At 53.1% G+C, this 19,395-nt stretch overlaps 7 protein-coding genes across 7 annotated transcripts; 2 read left to right on the forward strand and 5 right to left on the reverse strand.

Moving 5' to 3' along the window:
* Window positions 1–903: 903 nt before the first annotated feature.
* Window positions 904–3,389, reverse strand: N656DRAFT_712512 (histone deacetylase A-like protein; the record flags this gene model as incomplete). Its single annotated transcript, XM_064811820.1, has 5 exons — window positions 904–1,232; window positions 1,294–1,468; window positions 1,531–1,623; window positions 1,678–1,741; window positions 1,813–3,389. 5 exons carry the CDS (start codon window positions 3,387–3,389, stop codon window positions 904–906), a joined length of 2,238 nt encoding a protein of 745 aa, XP_064668727.1.
* Window positions 3,390–4,824: 1,435 nt separating this feature from the next.
* On the reverse strand, window positions 4,825–6,392 carry N656DRAFT_780960 (uncharacterized protein). Its single transcript, XM_064815489.1, has 3 exons — window positions 6,227–6,392; window positions 5,257–6,167; window positions 4,825–5,192 (listed from the first exon to the last, which is right to left on the reverse strand). The coding sequence occupies exons 2-3, from the start codon at window positions 6,040–6,042 to the stop codon at window positions 4,890–4,892; spliced, it is 1,089 nt and encodes a 362-aa protein (XP_064668728.1). The 5' UTR covers window positions 6,043–6,167; window positions 6,227–6,392; the 3' UTR covers window positions 4,825–4,889.
* Window positions 6,393–6,975: 583 nt separating this feature from the next.
* On the reverse strand, window positions 6,976–8,304 carry N656DRAFT_780961 (Brix-domain-containing protein). The gene is made up of 3 exons (XM_064815490.1): window positions 8,000–8,304; window positions 7,726–7,943; window positions 6,976–7,666 (listed from the first exon to the last, which is right to left on the reverse strand). The coding sequence occupies exons 1-3, from the start codon at window positions 8,134–8,136 to the stop codon at window positions 7,074–7,076; spliced, it is 948 nt and encodes a 315-aa protein (XP_064668729.1). The 5' UTR covers window positions 8,137–8,304; the 3' UTR covers window positions 6,976–7,073.
* A 105-nt stretch (window positions 8,305–8,409) lies between these two features.
* Window positions 8,410–10,223, reverse strand: N656DRAFT_780962 (ras-domain-containing protein). Its single transcript, XM_064815491.1, has 5 exons — window positions 9,808–10,223; window positions 9,718–9,730; window positions 9,249–9,638; window positions 9,101–9,181; window positions 8,410–9,038 (listed from the first exon to the last, which is right to left on the reverse strand). Exons 1-5 carry the CDS (start codon window positions 9,826–9,828, stop codon window positions 8,905–8,907), a joined length of 639 nt encoding a protein of 212 aa, XP_064668730.1. The 5' UTR covers window positions 9,829–10,223; the 3' UTR covers window positions 8,410–8,904.
* A 618-nt stretch (window positions 10,224–10,841) lies between these two features.
* N656DRAFT_830289 (uncharacterized protein) lies at window positions 10,842–13,858 on the forward strand (the record flags this gene model as incomplete). The annotated part of the gene is made up of 2 exons (XM_064818599.1): window positions 10,842–10,935; window positions 10,991–13,858. A coding segment is annotated over exon 2 (2,622 nt), but the record flags the coding sequence as incomplete, so codon positions are not given.
* A 2,160-nt stretch (window positions 13,859–16,018) lies between these two features.
* On the reverse strand, window positions 16,019–17,656 carry N656DRAFT_173063 (class I glutamine amidotransferase-like protein). Its single transcript, XM_064808746.1, has 4 exons — window positions 17,408–17,656; window positions 16,863–17,349; window positions 16,737–16,788; window positions 16,019–16,668 (listed from the first exon to the last, which is right to left on the reverse strand). The coding sequence occupies exons 1-4, from the start codon at window positions 17,484–17,486 to the stop codon at window positions 16,507–16,509; spliced, it is 780 nt and encodes a 259-aa protein (XP_064668732.1). The 5' UTR covers window positions 17,487–17,656; the 3' UTR covers window positions 16,019–16,506.
* A 700-nt stretch (window positions 17,657–18,356) lies between these two features.
* On the forward strand, window positions 18,357–19,299 carry N656DRAFT_769666 (urease accessory protein UreG; the record flags this gene model as incomplete). The annotated part of the gene is made up of 2 exons (XM_064813721.1): window positions 18,357–18,544; window positions 18,660–19,299. The coding sequence occupies 2 exons, from the start codon at window positions 18,357–18,359 to the stop codon at window positions 19,297–19,299; spliced, it is 828 nt and encodes a 275-aa protein (XP_064668733.1).
* Window positions 19,300–19,395: the final 96 nt, after the last annotated feature.

Consider the following 19,395-nt stretch of genomic DNA (forward strand, 5'->3'; position numbering starts at 1 on the left):
GCTTATTCCGACTTCAAAGCATATGTTTGCTTGATACTTTGTATAGGAATTTTGTACTGCAAATTGATTCTAAGTACATTTACCTCAAGAGCTCAAGTATCTCATAATATTCAATTCAGAATACACTGCACAGTTCACTATTACCCAATGGATTGGACATCGAAGGCGATGCACAGCCACAGCACTGAGTCCTAAGGCAACTGCTGACCCAGGAGAGCCAGGATAACGAGCATACCACGCCATTGTCAAGAGACTACAGGCTAACCTGCACATAACGATTGGCGCAGTCACATGAATTTAACCGTCATACCACGGATATCGCTATCCTCAGGTGGCCCACCTTTTGCCCAGAACGGATATTTGTGGGGCACAGCACTGGTCACCTAGCCCAGGATCGCTAAAAATCGCTAGAAATACTTGCTTAGCTAGGCCATTTAAGGTGCCCCAGGTACTAAGACCTGACTTACTATAACGATTTATATAGATTACTCAGCAAGATTCCTAACGGTTAACGGAGTAGACAGGATCGAACGATTTCCCATACAAATAACGGTGGGTTCAGGATTCTGACCGTCTTGTCGAGGATATCGTTATGTGCCCAAACGTTATGTGCAGGTTAGACTGTAAAATCATTTCTCAGTCGGATCGCTACAGGGACCAAGGCGCGCTCTCCAAATGGATAGCGCCCCTTCAACATCCCCAGAAAACGATCCCATGGATGACTGCTCAATATTGAGAGTCTTAATCTTACAATCAGTGGGCCTTTCAGACATCCTTCAACAGGAATACACGGATGGAGGTCCTTTGATCGCTTCTCCCGCCCACTATTACCCAGAACTCTCACTCATCCAGGCCAGGAGCAGCTCGCTCTTCACCAACAATATCCACGACCCGTCCCTTCCCTCAATTCATCCTGATCTCATCCTCAGTGGTATCCCCGCCATGCGCGCCCTCCGCAACCCGGTCCAAGATAAATTGCTGCACATCAGCAAAGTGCTCGGCCATCATGGGCGTCAAGCCATTAACCTGGCTGCGTATGACATTGCCGAAGCGTCGCTTCATCACCTTCCGCGTGAGGTCCGGGTCGGACCAGCACGCGTGATCGTTCGCCACATAGACCTGCGAGTTATCCTTGTACCAGGACGAGAGCTCCTGATCTACGTCCGACTTGACAGGCCGCAGACTGCCATTGACAAAATTGACTACGCCCGAGATGCGTGACTTGGCGTCCACTGTCATGGGAGATGAGTAATGGATCTCTGGAAAAGGGGAGGGCAAAAGTTGAGAACTTACGTCTGTTGATGAGCAGCATCTTGACTCCAAGGTAGGCGTTCCCCACTCCAATGAGAACAATGTCTTCCACGCCGTCGTAGAGCTGAATGTAGTTGTCCCAGATGTAACACATCAAATCCTTAATTTGTGCCTGGAGGGTCTGCTCATTCGCTCGTGGTGTGAAGGGTTCAGTGTCCTAGCGTGAGTGAATATTAGATACCTTATCCATCCACATAAAGATCCAATGTCGGGCCATACCTCGGGATGCGTGATATAATGGGGGACGTTGATGTCAATAACACCAAAGTCCTTGCTGATGGCCCAGTCAATGTAACGAGTGACGCCGTCGGTCTGCTGCCTGATCAGTCGCTGTCGATGTTATTCAAGGAAGAAGATGGCTCTTACCACCCATGCGTTGTGAGGCTCCAACGTGTTGTCCAGCGGGTCTGGTTGCCCATGTAGCTCCGGTCTTTGTAGATGGTTGTAAGCCAAGGTGAAACAGGTAATCTCAAGAGGCTTCTGGTCACTACTAGCACTTACGGATCATGAACGATAATGAGCAGCTTCCGCGCTGCGTGGACGGCCCTGGTGACTAGCACCTGATTCTCGAAGGACTTGAAGAGGATGTCGCGCTGTATGTATAGGGGAAGCATGCCGTGTTTCTCAGACAGGACCTGCCGCTGCGCCCTGCGGACGACGTCGTGGAGGCGCGCGGACCCCTGTGTCTGCATCTCTTGAACGTCCACAATTCCAGGCCGCATGCACTCCCAGTACGGCGCTTGGTATGCCTGTACCTTGGCCAGTACCTTTGCCGCCTCCTTGTTTATCTTTGGAATTTCCATCTTCGGCGGTGGTTCGCCCATCAGCGTTTGGGCCACGGCCAATGCCGATTTTGAAATGGCCTCGAGATCGTAGCCACCCTCGAGACACACTGCCACTTTCCCACCAGCGAGGGACATCAGCATATGCGTCATATGGGCGTAGCACGCGGGCGAAACGAAGCAGGCACCAAGCTCGTCTCCGGCAGCCGCGTCAAAGCCAGCCGAGATGATCACCAGATCGGGGTTGAACTCGTGGGCGATGGGCATAACAATCTTCTGAAACGCTGCCATATACTCGCCATCGCCCATACCCTGATCGGGCCACCCGATGTTGATATTCTTCCCCAAGCCAGGTCCAGCACCGCAATGCTCGGGGCCTCCATCCGGCGTCATTGGGTTGTCTGGTTTGCCCGGATAAAATTCGCCGTTTTTGTAAACGTGCAGGGAAATGTAGAGGATGTTGGGGTCCTCGTAGAACATGTTTTGGATGCCATTACCGTGGTGCACATCCCAATCGAGGATAAGGATCTTACGGCACAGATCGGGGTAATCGGCCTGGCAGATCTTAGCGGCGATGGGGACGTTGTTGAACAGGCAAAATCCCATGGGCGCATCAAACTCTGCATGATGTCCAGGAGGACGAATGATGGCGAAGGCATTCTTGACATTGCCCACAACGACGCTCTTGCATGTCTCAATAGCACCACCGGCCGAGATCAAGGAGGCCTCGTACGTCATGCTTCCGACATACAGTGAGTCCCTTCCTTGGTCCATGATGGTGGAGAGGCGGCGGAGTTCGTGCGTGGGTTTCCGAGACAGCTCTTCAACCCAGAGATAATGTCGAGGGTGATGGACGGTGCAAATCTCTTCCCTTGTTGCTTCCCTTGCCGGAATCCGCCACATGTACTTGGTTGGCTCGGTCTGAATTATGCGTATAAGCTCAGCATCAGACCCAGTGAAGACAAGGCCGGCCTTCTTGAACGTCTTCATGATGTACTCGATCCGGGACGGGTCTTCGGGGTGATGAGGATTTGGCCCAAAATCAGCGTTGGCATGCAGCTTCATACGGTCATCGTAGCAGCAGCCCGTTGGAAGCAGCCCGCGCCGTCGTAGATGTTCAGGGTAGGCAGTAGGATCAGCCTCTTCATCTTCGTCCAGACTCTGGCCGTTAGTGGGCTCGAGCGAGCTCTCTCCCGTTGTCGGATCAAGGAAGCCATTGCCCAAGGCTGCGGAAGCGCCGTCTGCCGTCCGGTGGTCATTACCGTCCATAGCAACATCATTATCGTTGTCATCCATCCCGGGCTGCCAACCCGCGGGATGGTGTATATTGCAGCGTTAGACTGCGTTCGCCTCAGGTCTGATAGCATCAGTATATGGCTCGGAAAGATTGAATAGACGTGACCTCATAAGAGAGCTTGCAGCCGCTGCAAAGAATGTCGCGGCTGGTGAGTGAGGGGAGAACACGTTCAATGATCCAAAGCCATGGAACAGTGTGTGCGCTTTGGACTTTAATTGAGCTCGCATCGGCTACTCACCTCAGACTGCGGTGAATTTGTTCTCTCTCTCTGAAGCTTACGATTGCGAGATCGATGGTATTTTGTTCACAAGATCCTGCGATGCGGACGGCAATAAAGATCGTATAGACCACACTCAGGTCACGTCGGGACGAGGTAACCTCGGTATTCAAGAACAGAAGGGTCCTACGAAGTAGCGGCCCAGGAATCTCCTGCTGAGAGAGGTTAGGACATCGAACACGAGATAAACAATGGATATGGATACGTTGAAAAGTGTTGGAAGCCAGATGGATACTCAAGGGTGAACCAGGCTGCTTGGTAGAAGAGACAGGAGAATGCTGGTGAGATGGCATCGGTTGCACTTGCAAGTAGAACATGAAGGGTCTTGCGCATCGAAGCGCGCCGAACAAAAATCGGCCGGGTTCCTTCACGCCGATAAATAAAAGAGATCACATACCAAAATGAGAGCCTATACTCGGATGCAGTGAGTGCGCGCTTTGCTTTCGAGAGAGGTAAGTTTCCTTTGAGCTTCATGAGTTGCGTGTTGATGCCCTTGGCATGGCTGGGCAAGTTACAGTAGAGGAAGGGAACGCTCCAGGGGAGAATAAATCACCGCCACTCCCCACTAAACGTTAAAGCACTGTTCCCTATCAGAATAGCCAAGGTCAACGGGCATTGCAAACCTGCTTCTAACAAATGCTCAAATCATAGTTAAGATTGATGATACCTTATGGGAAACGAATGGATCCCAAAGACATCGAATATCTGTAGGTTTGTCTGTCTTACTAGAGTAGTTGTTTCCGCTCAATCGCTGCTGCGAGTTGTGTTGTTGCTCACGTCTCAATTGGGAAATTTGTGGGGCACTCAAAGGTCCCAGAGGTCTTTAACAACTCACAAGTTCAAGCGTTGGGTTCCGGTTCCACTAAACACATGGAGAGATGGCGGTCGTTCAACTCTACGACCCCCTCAATATAAATGTAATTATACCCATGTAGTATAGCAAGTCTTGTAACAGCGTTGAGGCAAGTCCTCCAAGCCGGAAACCCAGGTTTTCTATGAACACGCGAGTAATCTACCAGGGGGGGTAAGCATGATAGGCCTGTACACACTAAGGCGGTGGATTAGCCACGAGAAAGGGGGCTCGTCTGAACCAGCATCGCCGCCATGTACGGCACGCAGGGCTTCAGCTTCTGGTTCCTCATGATCGAGGATCCCACCATGGTGACTTGGGAATCCAGGCACCGGAAAGTACGAGCCCTCCTCGCCGTCCATGACTTCGCGCTCACGAAGCACATCGTGGATTGCGTCGCTGAACGTCTCGATGCTGTCTTCGATCCTGTGCAGACACGTTAGCAGGATTTCTTGAAGTGTTAGCTTCGCTGGATACGACCGGTCGGGCATACCGCGGGTGCCTTAGCCTTATAGCATCGACAATACTCTCTTTCGTCGCATACCGGTGTCGGAACAAAAGCAGATGGAGTATGTCTTCCGGACGGAGCTTCATAACTGTAGCCAGGATCTGTCCATTCTCATCCAAATCGCCCCAGCCGATACGGCCGGCCTCTGCCCTGGTAAGCGTGTTCCCCTTCACAGAAGCCATTAACCACACTGCCAAAGCGACGATGAAATGTGGCTGAGAGTTCACTTACAGACCACTCCAGCACCGCAGGAATAGGCGGAACAACCTGTCTTCCGACCGCCGATCGAATAGTTTCCCACATGTCGAAGATCTCGTGCAGCTGCGTTGTGGAAAACCGCCGTATGAAGCCCCGCCGCTGGCTCTCGGGCCAGGTTTGCGGCCGTAAGTGGCGGAACGTACAGGCTGTGTAGCCCTCAAGGTCCTGACGCGGAGGGCAGCTGTGTTCGAATTCTATGGTTCCATGAAAGTAACGGGCGTACCGCCACCAAGCGTACAGTCCCTGGCGCAGCCGGAGGAGTTCGTGCGAGTGGAGGCTTCTACTGTACTCCGGGGCGTCGGAAAACCGCAGGCGGCCAAATTCCATCTCCCAGCGCCTGATGACCCGGCAAAAGCTAAGGAGCGTGTGAAACCCTCCAGAAGGCGGCTTTTGGGGATCTTCATCGAGAAACCGACCGGACAAGCAAAGCTCATGGAGATAGGAATGAACATCCTTGGCTTCCTGCACATTCTTATCCCCGTAGAGTTGGGCCCGCAAATTCGTAGACTTGAAGGCGTAGAAGAAGCCGTCAGCTGGCGTGAACTCCCGTTCTATGATGTCGGAAAGCATAGACGGGCAGTACGACTCTATGATGCTTCTGAGACGCCTGTTGACTCGGAGCATGTTATCGAAAGAGTTGAAGTCGAGATGGCAGATGATTTCAATGAGGATCTCAACTGGCAAGTTCGCAAGGTAGCGGTTCCTGCTCCCGCGCTGCTGACCGGCAGCGCGTTTCCGACGGATGCTAGCAGGTGGCATCTTGAGATTCGTTTTCCGCGCTGGGTAAGCCTTGGAAGGAAGCTGAGTCTGCTGATATGTATGCCCCTGATTCAAATCCGTCCAATCTTAAGTTATGGACGGCAAGTTAGTGGACAATGCCTTGGCTAGACGTCATGTCAGTCAATAACTAAGCTCGAAGGTTCTGAAGCATCCAGGAACTCACCAGCCCAACCGATCTTCACAATCCACGGGAAGCGCTTCACACCTCACCTCACTAAATAATACCCAAAACTCTGCGACAAATTAAAAGCAGCAAAGCTAGACGAGACAAGACGTCGCTGACGCAAATCCAGCGCCAGCCGTCAAGTCTCGTGTGTTTCCAAACAAAGATCCTAAACCACGGCCACCCCGGCGTTGGGGCTATCACAAGAGAGGGAAGTGGATGATGAGGAAGCGCCTGCTTGGTCTGCCATGAATCTTGCGAGTCCACAGAGTGGATGAAAACAATGGCTCATTGGAGCCATCTCCATTTCCACTGCCATGTTCTCGATGGCCTTTGATGCGATGATGGATGACGGCTGTAGGATTGAGAAAACAGAAGCGTGGAAAGTGATGTGGTCTGTTTATCAAGCGGCACACCGGATGGATCCTCATTTCGCGTCCCCAGGCAATCGGCTCGAACCGGAAATTAGTGGGGCTGTCCCCAGATTGTGCTAAGCAAGGGTGTGACATGGGTACGTGCCCACTTACCCCTTACGGAGGAGTTATAGAAATGTCCTCGAGTCCGTCAGTCCGTACACTACAACTCACGATACAGGAATCAGGGGAAGAGGTTAGGTACATACGTATTAGGAATCACCTGTGTTGAAAATGTCGAGAAAATTCCGCACTCTGCCTGGCAGAGTACAGTTGTTTTGGTGCACTGTAGTTAGGAGGCACGGAAGCTGTCGCGCAAGACGAGACCTGATTCAGAATCGAAAGGATTAGGAATACGGACTAGAATCACCCCAATTATACAGTTACAACGCCAGCCACAGAGAATGCTATGCAATACATCTCCATTCCCAAACCTAAGCAAAGAGTTCCCGGGTATCTAGAGCGTTGCTTTCCTTCTTCGTGCGGTCCTCTAGACCAAGATTCCGCCTCCTCGCCAAAGTGTCCCGTTTCTGCTCCATACGCGCGTTGTGGCGCCCGGCCTTTGCCTTGCGTAATTCCGCCCGGACCTGGTTGGGCGAGATGAACCGCTTGTTCTCGTAGATAATAGGGCCGCCGAATGCGCCCTCTTGAATCACAATGGGCGTGAGCACGAACCGCGGCCCAATCTCAACCAGACTGATGTCGGTGTCCTTGTCTCCGCCCTTCGTTTTGCGCCCTTTGCTCGATTCTCCGTCTTCCTCGTTGCCACCCTCGCCCTTGACCTTCTCGATTTCCCGGATTTCGTAGTTTCGAATCCAGATCTTGCCGTCTGCGACACTGAAGCCCATAACGTGGTCTATGAAGGGCTTGGATTTGCGCGCCCCTTGCGGCACGCCGAAGATGTGGAGAAATATTTCCTTAATGACGCGGAGATGTGGTTCTTGCTCGAAGGCGCAATCGAATGAGAGGATCGGCCTTGACCCCTTGAGGCAGTTTCCTGTGAAATGAAGCTCCTCCATTGTATGCACTTCGGGACCCGTCAGCTTGATGTTTCCATGCCCTCGGTCTAGAATGGCCTTGACTTACGATTCTGCGCATGGAATTTTACGGTAGGCCCGTTTGGCACCTTGCTAAACCACATGTACAGATCCTTCCCCTTTCTCGCCTCGAAAAAAAGCACATTGTTGCAGTTGTATAGTTCGGCCAGTTCGTTGAGCTGGTACAGCTTGGACTTGGAATCGAATTTGACGTCTTTCCGCCCATGGGGGAGCATTGCTGCTAGGTCATTCAGGAGATGCCGGTGTCTATCGTCTTGTTAGCCGGAGAGCGATCCTAAGGAAGCATCTGGCACGATTCGTACCTGTATGTGACACCTCGTGACGAGAGAATGAGGACCCTTTGCCTGTTTTTCCTTTCCACGCTGCCATTTCCGCCTTCGCTGTCCTTATCGACCTTGGATGCATTCGATTTTGACAAGGATTTATAAACTGCCGCCATTTTGTCTAGCGTCTATAATGCGGCATGAAGCTGGTGATTTTGGCGGGGCATTGGACTGGAGATTCGTCGCAAGGCGTAGACAATTGAAGAAAAAAGTTCACCACCCATCTGAGCCCCACTTACTGATAAGCTTATCAATTTAGCGTCATTGTCTTGCTGATGGGTGGGTCTTTTCCTGTGGCTGAAACATGAAACAAGGCGCATCGAAAGACAAAGTTCATGTAGCCTTTGAATGCGCCGCCTCCATCAGTTGTGCCTGGTCCATGAGAATGTTGGCGATGCCGTCGCACTAGATCTAATCCGAGGCTCTTGACTGTGACCTCCGCCCAATGGTCTGTTTTGGGTCGCGACCAGTATTCAGTGAGGAACAGAGTCTGGGCGAGACCGCAGGGCCCGGCCCGAGGTAGTTTCAATCGAGGCCCATCTACTGTGGTACTCGACTCGAGATGCGCTAGTACAATCACAGCCTCCAAGATTACCTTAGCTATGTCATGACAGCTGTGCGCCATAGTGAAAGTGAGGTATTATTCCGTCCAGTCAACGAACTGCCTCGTAATGTAAGCCATGCACCAGTAGTGGTCACAAACCGCTGTAAAATCCTAACATCCATCATGGTAAAGCACCTCGGTTGAACAAAAGAAAGATCGAATAAACACCTCAAGGAAGTCATCCTCAAACGTCCCAAGGTTAACAAATCCGGCGCCGCATTCCATAAGAATCCCCGTTCGTGCCAGACATACGTGACGCCATGCAATCATGCCGAAGTGATCAACAACAGCCCTTGGACTCCGCCTGCGTCTTCTCCTCGCTGAGAGAGATATTTCCGCCTTCCCTATGTTCAAACTTCTTTGCGACATCTGACCCCTCTTCCAGGCTCTTGCTCGACACAATTTGGTAGATTGCTGGGGAAAGCGGGGTTAGCATGTGTTTTCAGGTGGGGTTATCGAGGTATGGGATTATATACCAGTCAGAATGTTTTGGAATGCGAGGTCGACGTTGGTGGCTTCGAGTGCTGATGTTTCAATAAACGAGAGGCCATTCTCGCCTGGTACACGTCAGTTATTGCCCTCCCCCTGGTCTTGCCAGTGCTGCGAGGCTGTCGCAAAACATACTCGCAAAATTCTTGCCATCCTCTGTGGGAACGGCTCTCAGGTGTCTCTGATCGGTCTTGTTGCCCACCAGCATAATAACGATGTTGCTGTCGGCGTGGTCACGCAGCTCCTTCAGCCATCGAGTCACGTTCTCGAACGAAAGGCTCTTGCTGATGTCGTAAACGAGTAAAGCACCAACGGCACCCCGGTAGTAGGCGGAGGTAATGGCGCGGTACCGTTCCTGACCCGCAGTGTCCCAAATCTGTGCCTTGATTGTCTTGTTGTCAATCTGGATGGAGCGCGTGGCGAACTCGACGCCGATGGTTGACTTGGAATCTAGGTTGAACTCGTTGCGCGTGAATCGACTAAGAAGGTTCGACTTTCCAACACCAGAGTCTCCAATCAACACCACTAGTAAAGCGCATCGAGAAGTTAGCCCAACACCGTAGCAGAGAAGAGAGGTAAGGGTTGATGTCGGTTTGATAAGCACCTTTGAATAGGAACTGTTCGCAACAGCTTCTGGTTAGTACCAATGCCTTGCCGAGCGCCACAGACAGGGCAGGAAAATAGGAAGGCTCACATCGTACTCGTCGTTGGCCATGGCTGAAGCGAAGTTATGCGCGCAATGAATTCGACGTCGTTGTCTCTCGGGAGATGACGATGTGCTGGGGCTTGTGCAGATTGTTCAGAGAGTTAAAGGAGAGTTTAAGTGGAGGACTTGATCGGTGCGGCTAAGGTGGGCCGTTGGTTAACGCAGGGGACGCAGCTGACAACGAGTGGCGGTGCTGGCCTGGTCGTCAGGCAGCCTTATCGCTGCTAGCGTTAGGTTTGCAGGGCTCGGGTTTGGAAGGGTTGTGCGATTAAGCTCGTTAAGGTACCAGGCTTAGGTTGCTGGACGTTGGACACAAAACACCCGGACAGTGAGAGATGTGAAACGACCTGCCCAACACCGGGTCAACTAAGGCTTAAAAGACCTCAGCCGCTACACGGGCTGACATTCTCTAAGGGAGGCACGGAGTAAATCTTAAGATGACCACCATTATCTATCCAGTTTCCGAGCCCCACTACAAAATGCACACGCATACATTTGGAAATGAAGTGGAATCCCGTGCCAAGCCTCTACTGTTAGGTATTCCCTTAGAGACTCCCAACACAATCCGTACATAAACCAACCGGAGAAGGCCACAGTCGCGATAATAAGGTACTGATTTTCAGCAATTGTTCAGATACGCATAGGAAGATACATAGCAATCCAACCCATGTGATCGAATTCACGACATGGGTAAATGATGACAGGCTTACTTGCCCGTGACAAGCAACCATATAGCTAGCTTTGTACTGTCTATGTGTACGATCTATCCCTATATAACTTAGGTAGGAAGCTACAGTCTGTGAATGCAAACTACGATACGAAGTGCACTACTAGAAGGACATTCGAAGTTGGTTCGTGTTCTTTTCAAACTTTTGTTTGATTAGCGTTACCTTATCGAAAGCCTCCTCTCTACTACCTAGGGTGGAAGGTGCAGGAGAGAAGACGCTGTTTTCTAATTGGCCGCAACTCACTTCACGGTTTTCTATAATTTTGGGCTCGCCAACAACCCCAATACCGTGAGACTCAGAAATTCGCAGCTCTTCACCAATTGGCAGTCGGACACGAGCACCTTGACCCGTTGTACCGTGAAGCCGCAGTTACTAGTATGAGAGTCAGGTCGGATATGATCGCATTGCATCGATGATCACAGGCAACCTAACTTTATTACCAGGCACATGATTTCACTCAAGCCCAAGAAATCAATCGGTCAATCAATCAATAAATCAATCAATCCACCGGACTACTAGCACGCGCAGATTCGCGAAGGCCCTCTGTTTCCTCTTGGCCTTTTCGATTCTTCGTTTGTTGCCCTGCTCCATCCACGATACGCGGTAGAATCGGGCGCTGCTATTGATTTGGGTCGGAAATCCGGACTTCGCAGCTACCAAATCATCGGAGCTCCTAATATAACCCGACATGTTCAAACATGTTAATGTCAAAACCTCAACAGGGACCACATCTCGTGAAGCCGCCGAAACCGATGAAGATTCGATTTCATTAACTTCTACCCCCCGGGTCACTCCCGATCCAGACCGAGAATATGAGGTTGAGGGTATCTTGGCCGAAGGACAAGACGACGAAGGCCAGGCACGCTACCTCATAGAGTGGACTGGATTCCCGCTCGTTGAGGCGACCTGGGAGGCTGAATCGAATCTCAGTGATGAACTAAAGGCATTGTGGGAGGAAACAAAGGCCAAGCACGCAACTGGCGAGCTTGAGCCCTTCGATGTTCAGAAATGGTATGATGTTGTCCGTGCTAGGCGTATGCGGCATCGTCGCCGGAATGAAAAGCGAAAAAGGTTGGGCCTTCCATTAACAGAGCCGTTCACGGATTCGTTCACGGATTCGAGCGAGGAGGAGGCTGCTGAGGACTCCGATATAGACGACTTTGTACCCAAGCCCGCAGCGAAAGAACGACCTAAGCACGCCCGGCCTACAAGTGCCGCGCCAGCAGTTGAGGGCTCTCGGGGGAGAGCCGACACCAGAAGGTCGGAAGCGGAACCTGCAATTTCCCTCGCCGGCATAGCATCACTCCCTCCTAAGCCAACTCACTCAGGCTTATCATCAGTACCCTCTAGGCCGACAAATAATTCAGGCCTAGCTTCATTACCCCCAAGACCAACTCATTCAGGCCATCCACCCAGCCTGGGTTACCAAGGAACAGCCAAAGGGCCGACCAAACAAGTTCCCGACAGATCCAATCGTAATGCCAACAATGGAAGAGACAATGCGGAACTAGCCTATCCTTTGAACACCGAGCGAAAATCAAAGGCAGGAGTTGTTAGCACTGTACTGTCCCGAACACCAACCTTATCGTCGGGCAATTCCGCGGCCATTCCTCAGCCTCAGAGAACCCTCACGGCCAAAAAGGGTACGAAGAAGCCGGCTGGAAATATCTTTACTGGCGGCAAGCTGCGAAAACCGCGATCGAATCTACGGGACGCCATATCTGACCCGACCAAGGAACCGAGATTCTTCGCCACTCATAGGCGCCGTCGCCTGGCTGAGAAGCGAAGTCGTGACAAGGAGGACCTCCCGCCGGACATTTCGAGCCTGCAGCTTTTTGATATCAGCAAGGGACCCGTGGCTGCTAGACGAAGCTCCGGCAGTTCCATTCAGAGCCCAAGCGCGCTAACTCCCCAGGGGCCCGTCACACCTATCGAGACTAATCCCGGCGCCGGTCCGTCAGCGATGGCCGTCACGAACCCGGAGCAGGCTGCAGAGCCCGCAAGGAAGAAGCGAAAGTCGGTTCGATTCTTGGACGATGACGCCGGAGATGACGCTCTCTTTGTTCAAGAACCCGAATCGATGGTTGTTGACAGCCCTGTCACGGGAGATCCGCCTCAGGACCCGCAAGGCCCTTTCCCTCGGGCGTCCCTTCCAAGCGCTAACCCTATTGCTGCCCGGGAAAAGCCTATCTTGAATCAGAACCGCTTGATACCGTTGGCACCGGGCACCACGGGTACCCAGAGCTCACGAAAGAAGTTGATATTGGGTCAATCTTCCGTTGAAGTGATCTTCAACGGGTTGCCCCTAGCATCACCCACAAACCACGCATGGCTTGCCGACTTCCTAGCCAAGGAGACGCTGGAGTTCAGGCACACCTGCTTCGCCAAAAACGTGGCTACCAAGATAGGATCGCTGGTACACGAACAGCTAGCCAGCGGGATTTTAGAACCTAGAGAGGGGCAAGGGTACTTCGATCAGGTTACCGAGTATCTGATAGCCGGCTTGTTGGGCTTCTTCTACAGCCAGGCTGAGTACAACATCCTGATATTCCCAACCAAGTGCGATGATTGGAAGTCGATCGCGCTGGGCCAGGAAGCAGTAAGCCCGTCGGGAGTAGCACTCCTCAGATATTTCATTTTCTCCTCACTACTGGATTTTGGGCTCATGTCGGCCCCATTGACTCCTACCGCAACCTCTCTGCAAGCAGTCGGAGATTCGGGGCCGAGGCCTGGCGAACACGGGCCTTCTGATCGGGAGCTCATGCTCAAGCGATTTTTCGGGTTCAACTATTCTCACCTTCTCCCACCAATGCTCAAAGAGCGTGGTGTCCACAATTTCTTCCTAGCAATCCCCCCTTCTAGAGAGGTGACATTGCAGGCACTCTGTCATTGGTTACGTTCTTGCAACCCCGAGTGCCGAATATTCACCAGCAGTCGCGCTGGAAGTTGGGCAGCTCTTCAAGCTGCTTCCGAAGGGGTGGTGATCATTCACGAGATGCTTGCATGGAGTCTTCGCCGGTTTCCAAACCTTAATCGATGTCTCATCTCGAGGAAAGACCAATTCTGGTGCCTTTCAGAGCCGGTCCACGGAGTCAGGCTCTATCCGTCGATATCCACCACGGAGCAGCCCGTACCTCCCGGAGACGTCCGTCTCACGAAGCTGTTCCCGTATCGGTCAGCTGTACTCCTCACACCAAGCTTCATCGTCTCCGAACCACGCCGCGCTGCTCAGTTACTCGAGTGGTTTGCTCAGTGGGCCCGGACATTTCATTACCGAATCGTCACACCCTACAACTTCCACGAATACACACGTGAGTTGGCTGAAGAGAAATATAGAGCTCGTCAAGATCTTCTGGAAAAAATGAGCGGAGCTCAACTTGAGATTGCTGCCAAGCTCTCCGGTCTACTCTCCGAAGATTGTGATGATCGATATCGGGTAGCTGAGTTAGCTGGTGAATTGCACCTGTTGCGCATAGCCAAGGCCGGCATATATGGGCAAGTTGAGGACAATAGCCCGGTCATATATGCAGACCAGTGTATTGATCCCAACGATGAGCAGAGCCTCGTCAACTGGTTTGGCTGGTGGGCAACTCTGCGTGCTGATCAGTTCCGCAAATTTCTCGTTGTCGGTTCAAGTGACGCGACCAAGTCACCTGAGTACAAGAGGGGTGAATGCCTCGTCCGGATCCCGAAATACTCAAAAGTCACGCTGAACGACCCAGATGCAGTCCTGGAAGTTATTCAAGAGACAGCTACAGCGACTGATGATGAGGTAGAAGGTGGCAACAGAGTGGAAGCGAACGGACAGGAGGCACCAGTGAATGCCCAGCCTCCACGAACTCTTCAAAGCAACGTCAATCGTTCAGAGGACCTAACAAGCATGTTTGCATGCCTTGAAGAACTGTCTTCGCGGCCACTCAAGTTCCAGTGGATTCTTTTCAAGTACCCCGTCTCGTGGCTCGACCTAGAGATGGCTGATCATTTCAACGACTTCACTTTGAGGTTTCCCAGGATTTCTGACTGGTTCAAATTCACCTTTCCCTTTGGTCTTCGTGGATACAACACCTACATTGGTTTTTTCTACACCATTGCAGAAGACTGGGATCCCGATAATCCGCCATCCAGTCGTCAGCCGGAGCGGCATCCCTGGATCGCCGTCTACAGACCGGTCAACCCGCATAGGAAGCCTTTCAGCCGGTGTGAAGTCATCATCTGGGATCCAGCGGCGAGAACCAGGTTTGGGAGAAACCGCCCGACCGAGCAGGGGCTGCTTTACATGCAGCGGCAGGTTATTGAGCATGTCCGGGATAACGGGCCTCAGAAGAACCCAGGTACATTCCTTGACCAGGTGTGGCTTGGGGGTTTCCATTGGCCGTCAGAATGCGACTCTCCGAGTCCTGTCGATGTAACACTCCGTTTTCTGCGTATGTTGCTGGAGGACATTAAGGAGTTTCTCCCGGCGCCAGAGCATACAATGGAGGCGAGGGGATATAAGAGGGTAGCACTGGACCTGCCAAAAAATCACGGCTCTCGCTCGCCCACAGGTGATGCCGACTCGTCCTTATTTGTTGATCAAGGGACCAGCCTCGAGAATGGATCCATGGACATTGACAGCTCGGAAGCTGAGGATGAGGGCGATGATGTCCGAATAATCTTCCACCCCCCGCGGGGCAAGGTACGGCCCCAGGCCGCCGTGGGTGGACTCCGGTCCGTGTGTAGGAACAGACTGTACGAGGAGGCGCGCCTTGCTCGTGCCCGCGTCGTGCCCGGCGAGCCGGCGCCTACGCACATGACGTACACCTTTTTGCCGACAATGGAGTGGTACAATCAGCAGAAGGCCGAAGGGCGTGGCTTTGCGCATGTCACCGTTGACACTTGGGAGACGGTTTTCAACCTGCTCCGCATCGGGAAGAACTCTGAGAAAGCTGAGGACACATCTGCTTCCGCTTCTGATGGGCGGAGGGCGTCAACTGAATCTGGCTAGAGGCCAAGTCTGAGGCAAGGTCTGATGCGGCCTCCACCACCGCCGCCTTTCCCCCCGCCACCTCCCCCGCCGCTGCCTCCCCCGGGGCTGGCTCCCCCGCCGCCGTCGTCCGCACAGGAACGGACATTGCCCAGGAAGCCGATGCCGCCACCGCCCAAACCGAAACGAAAGTAGGCGGTACCGGGTTCGGCTTACCCAAAGCCGAGTCGTGATGGCCGCCGCTCTGAAAGGGTACGAGCGGGCATAGAAAGGCCCCCAGAAGTGCTGTTTAGTGCTGATTTCTATTTGAGGGGCTACGGTCAGGCTTCCTAACTTCTTGAGATTCTTAAGTGAGTGTTTATTGTCCAGCGCGTATCTGTCGGAGTTTCCTTTACATTGGGTTGGGGCGTTTTTGTCTTGGCAAACTTTTCTGCCGTTACCCCTTCTACACAAGACGTTCTTGGTCAGAACGATAGTCATCAACACAGGGAAGAGGGGTAGAAACACAGAAGGGGGTCCTTGTACGCCACTCATGTTGGGTTAGATCAGTTGACCATCTTGCTTTGTCTGCCCTTATCCTGGACGTTCATTGGTCAGAACGGTATTCATCAACACACCGGGAAGGGACACAGAAAGGTGTCCTTGTTTGCTTAGTTGACCATTTCCTGGCCTGCCCTTACCCCTTCTACACACGACGTGTTTGGTCAGCACGGAATTCATCAATATACGGGCAAAGGGGTAGATACACAGAAAATGGTCCTTGTACGCGACTTGTGTTGGGTTAGATAGTATTAATGTTTGTACGGTAATTGATCATTGGCAAGCTGCCATCACACATTCTGCGGCATGCAGAGACATTCACTCCTCTTCTGACATGTTATTTCCCGCCAAAGGCCAATCTTCCATGCGGTTCGAAAAAATTATGTGCGTGGCCATGACTTCATTCAAAACCGCCCTTCAGCTATCTCTCAATCCCCCTCGATTCCCCAAAGTCACTCAGTTTGTCGGCGGGACGTGGAAGTACTCAGCTTCTGGGTCATGGCGCCAGTCTGTAATCCTCTGGTGCTCCATTGTGTGGCTGATATCATTGGCCAGGGTGCTCCCGTTGGGATATTTTGCCTCGATGAAGGCGAGCGTGAGGTCTATGCCGGAAGTAACCTGTTCCCCGGAAAAGCCATGGGCAATTAGTTTGCTGGAAGACAGCAGATACATAGAGCGAAGCTTACCCCTGATGAGCTCCATACTTTGCCATCCTCTACCCAGCGCGCTGGAGAGACCCTGGCACGAGTTGTTTTGTCAGTTTATCTTTCTGTGGTGGTGAAGGAGCCGTGGAGGAGCCGGAAACCGCTCACCATTTGACATTGGTGCCCCTCGGGATCATCTCATTCCACGCCCGTTTATTCGTTGTGGCCCTGTGGCCATCCAACACACCGGCCTGGGCCGCGATCCCTGCACCGGTGCAAATGGTAATAAGATACTGGAGGCTAGGAGTGACCTTCCTGATGTACTCAAGCTCCGGGCCCAGGTCTGGCGACCTCGCCGCGGCACCCCCGGGGATGAGCAGCACTTGGATCGGCGGGTTGTCTGCGTAGGTATCTGTTGGGACAAAGGAGGGCCAGAAGGACGAGTTGAACCTGTTCATGGCAGGGCTGACTGGAGCCGAGCTCACGGGCTCCATAGTACGCGCCAGGAGGGAGAGCTTCAGATGCGTGCTGCGGGCGAGGGCTTGGAGGGCTTCAACTGGACCGAAGACGTCAAGCGGGGCAAAGGCACGGGGCATGAGAATGCCCCAGTGAGTCGGGGCCGGCTTGGGGGTGCAGGTAGTGGTGCCCTCATTTCCTAGGGGATTGTTAGTTAGGTTCCATGTTGTGTATGACCTGCAATGAGCATTGCGTACGAGAAGAGAGTGCTGGCCGTGCTGTAGCCAGCTGGATGCACGAAGAGAGAACCAAGAGAGCCAGGTTTGAGAGCAACATCTTTGCTACCTGGTATATAGGGAGTGGACAAGAGACGTTGTTCAGCTGACACCCAGGAATAAGATGTCTGAGGAGGTCAGGGTCCAGGACAGAAGGGAGGTGGTTGTAGGCCACCGCCTATTTCTACTCTTGCCATGACTGGCGAGACCTGCCTATTCCCACAGCACCAGTAACCACACGCTGCACTTCAGCACAACGATACTGAGATGAGAAACATTGAGTCAAAATTCCACGCTGAAAAACCCAACGGAGGCAGCATGGCCGTAATCGCCAAGCCTGCAATGTTCATTCCCTTGTCTGCTGTAGTGTGGAGGAACTTGCCCTGTTTCAGGAACGGGAGATGAAAAGGGGGATTGAGGACGGCAACATGTCAGCACAGCGTCACATGCTGCTAGGGAAGAAGGCGCAACAGAGCACCTTTGAGCAGATTATTGGGCTTGCCGTTTCTTCCCCCACAATTCACACCTTGGCAAGAGCGGCCTTGGTGATACTTCTTGTGGCAGGCCATGTCAAGCGATGGCGAGTGCATGCGCCTTGGATCCTTCGACGGACGTCAACAATCCGCCATTGCCGTTTCTGCCCCTGTGAATCCGGGGTGAGATGACAGTAGCGCAGCAGGGTTAGGGTTGATATAACCCCCTCAACACCTTATCAGCTCTTGCCAAGCCTGCCCCTCATTCGAAGCATTCTACCCCTCCTTAGTTGGGGTCCTCCTCCGCAATATGACCACCATCACAAGCTTCAACGTGCTCAAGGTTACACAGCATCGCGATTCAACTCATCTTCGCTGCAGTCGACTTTTCTCTGGTCCTTAGCTCGTCCTACTAAGTCCTACATCTTCTAAGCTGTCCGTGCTCCAATTCCTGCAGAATGGCGGGAATTACCCACTCGCACGATGGCAACCACTCACATTCGCACTCACACGACACTTTCAACCCCGCCGAGCACGGCCACAGCCATGAAATTCTCGACGGCCCGGGTAGCTACCTCGGCCGCGAAATGCCGATAGTCGAAGGGCGGAACTGGGCCGACCGCGCCTTTACCGTTGGGATTGGCGGGTATGTAGCAACTTCTCTGTTCCTGCCCCCGTCCCAAGGCAACAAACACCTTCCTTCCCTTCCCATCGCATTGGCTTGCCAGTAGGTGACTGACATCCGTCAACTCTCAACACAGCCCTGTCGGCTCAGGCAAAACCGCGTTGATGCTAGCACTCTGCCTGGCGCTACGGAACCGTGTGTCGCTGGCGGCTGTGACCAACGACATCTTCACACGGGAGGACGCCGAGTTTCTGACGCGGCACAAGGCTCTCCCCGCGGCGCGGATCCGGGCCATCGAGACGGGCGGCTGCCCGCACGCGGCGGTGCGCGAGGACATCTCGGCCAACCTGGCCGCGCTCGAGGACCTGCACGCCGAGTTCGCCACCGACCTGCTGCTGATCGAGTCCGGCGGGGACAACCTCGCCGCCAACTACTCGCGCGAGCTGGCCGACTACATCATCTACGTCATCGACGTTAGCGGCGGCGACAAGGTGCCCCGCAAGGGCGGCCCGGGAATCACGCAGAGCGACCTGCTCGTCGTCAATAAGACCGACCTGGCCGAGGCGGTCGGCGCGGACCTGGGCGTCATGGAACGGGACGCGCGCAAGATGCGCGAGGGCGGCCCGACCGTCTTCGCGCAGGTCAAGAAGGGTGTTGGCGTGGAGCACATCGTGAATCTGATCATGAGCGCGTGGAGAGCGAGCGGAGCCGAAGAGGCGAGGAAAGCTGTAGGAGGCCCGAAGCCAACTGAGGGTTTGGAGGAGTTAGAGGGCTAAGGGGAGGAAAGGACTGAGAATATAGGTGTATACCATGTTGTATGACTGAGCCATGGCGCGTAAGTTTTGGCCGACCTGGAGAAAAGGAAGCGACAA

Source organism: Canariomyces notabilis, assembly GCF_033297395.1.
Source record: "Canariomyces notabilis strain CBS 508.74 unplaced genomic scaffold N656scaffold_16, whole genome shotgun sequence".
NCBI lineage: Eukaryota > Fungi > Ascomycota > Sordariomycetes > Sordariales > Chaetomiaceae > Canariomyces > Canariomyces notabilis.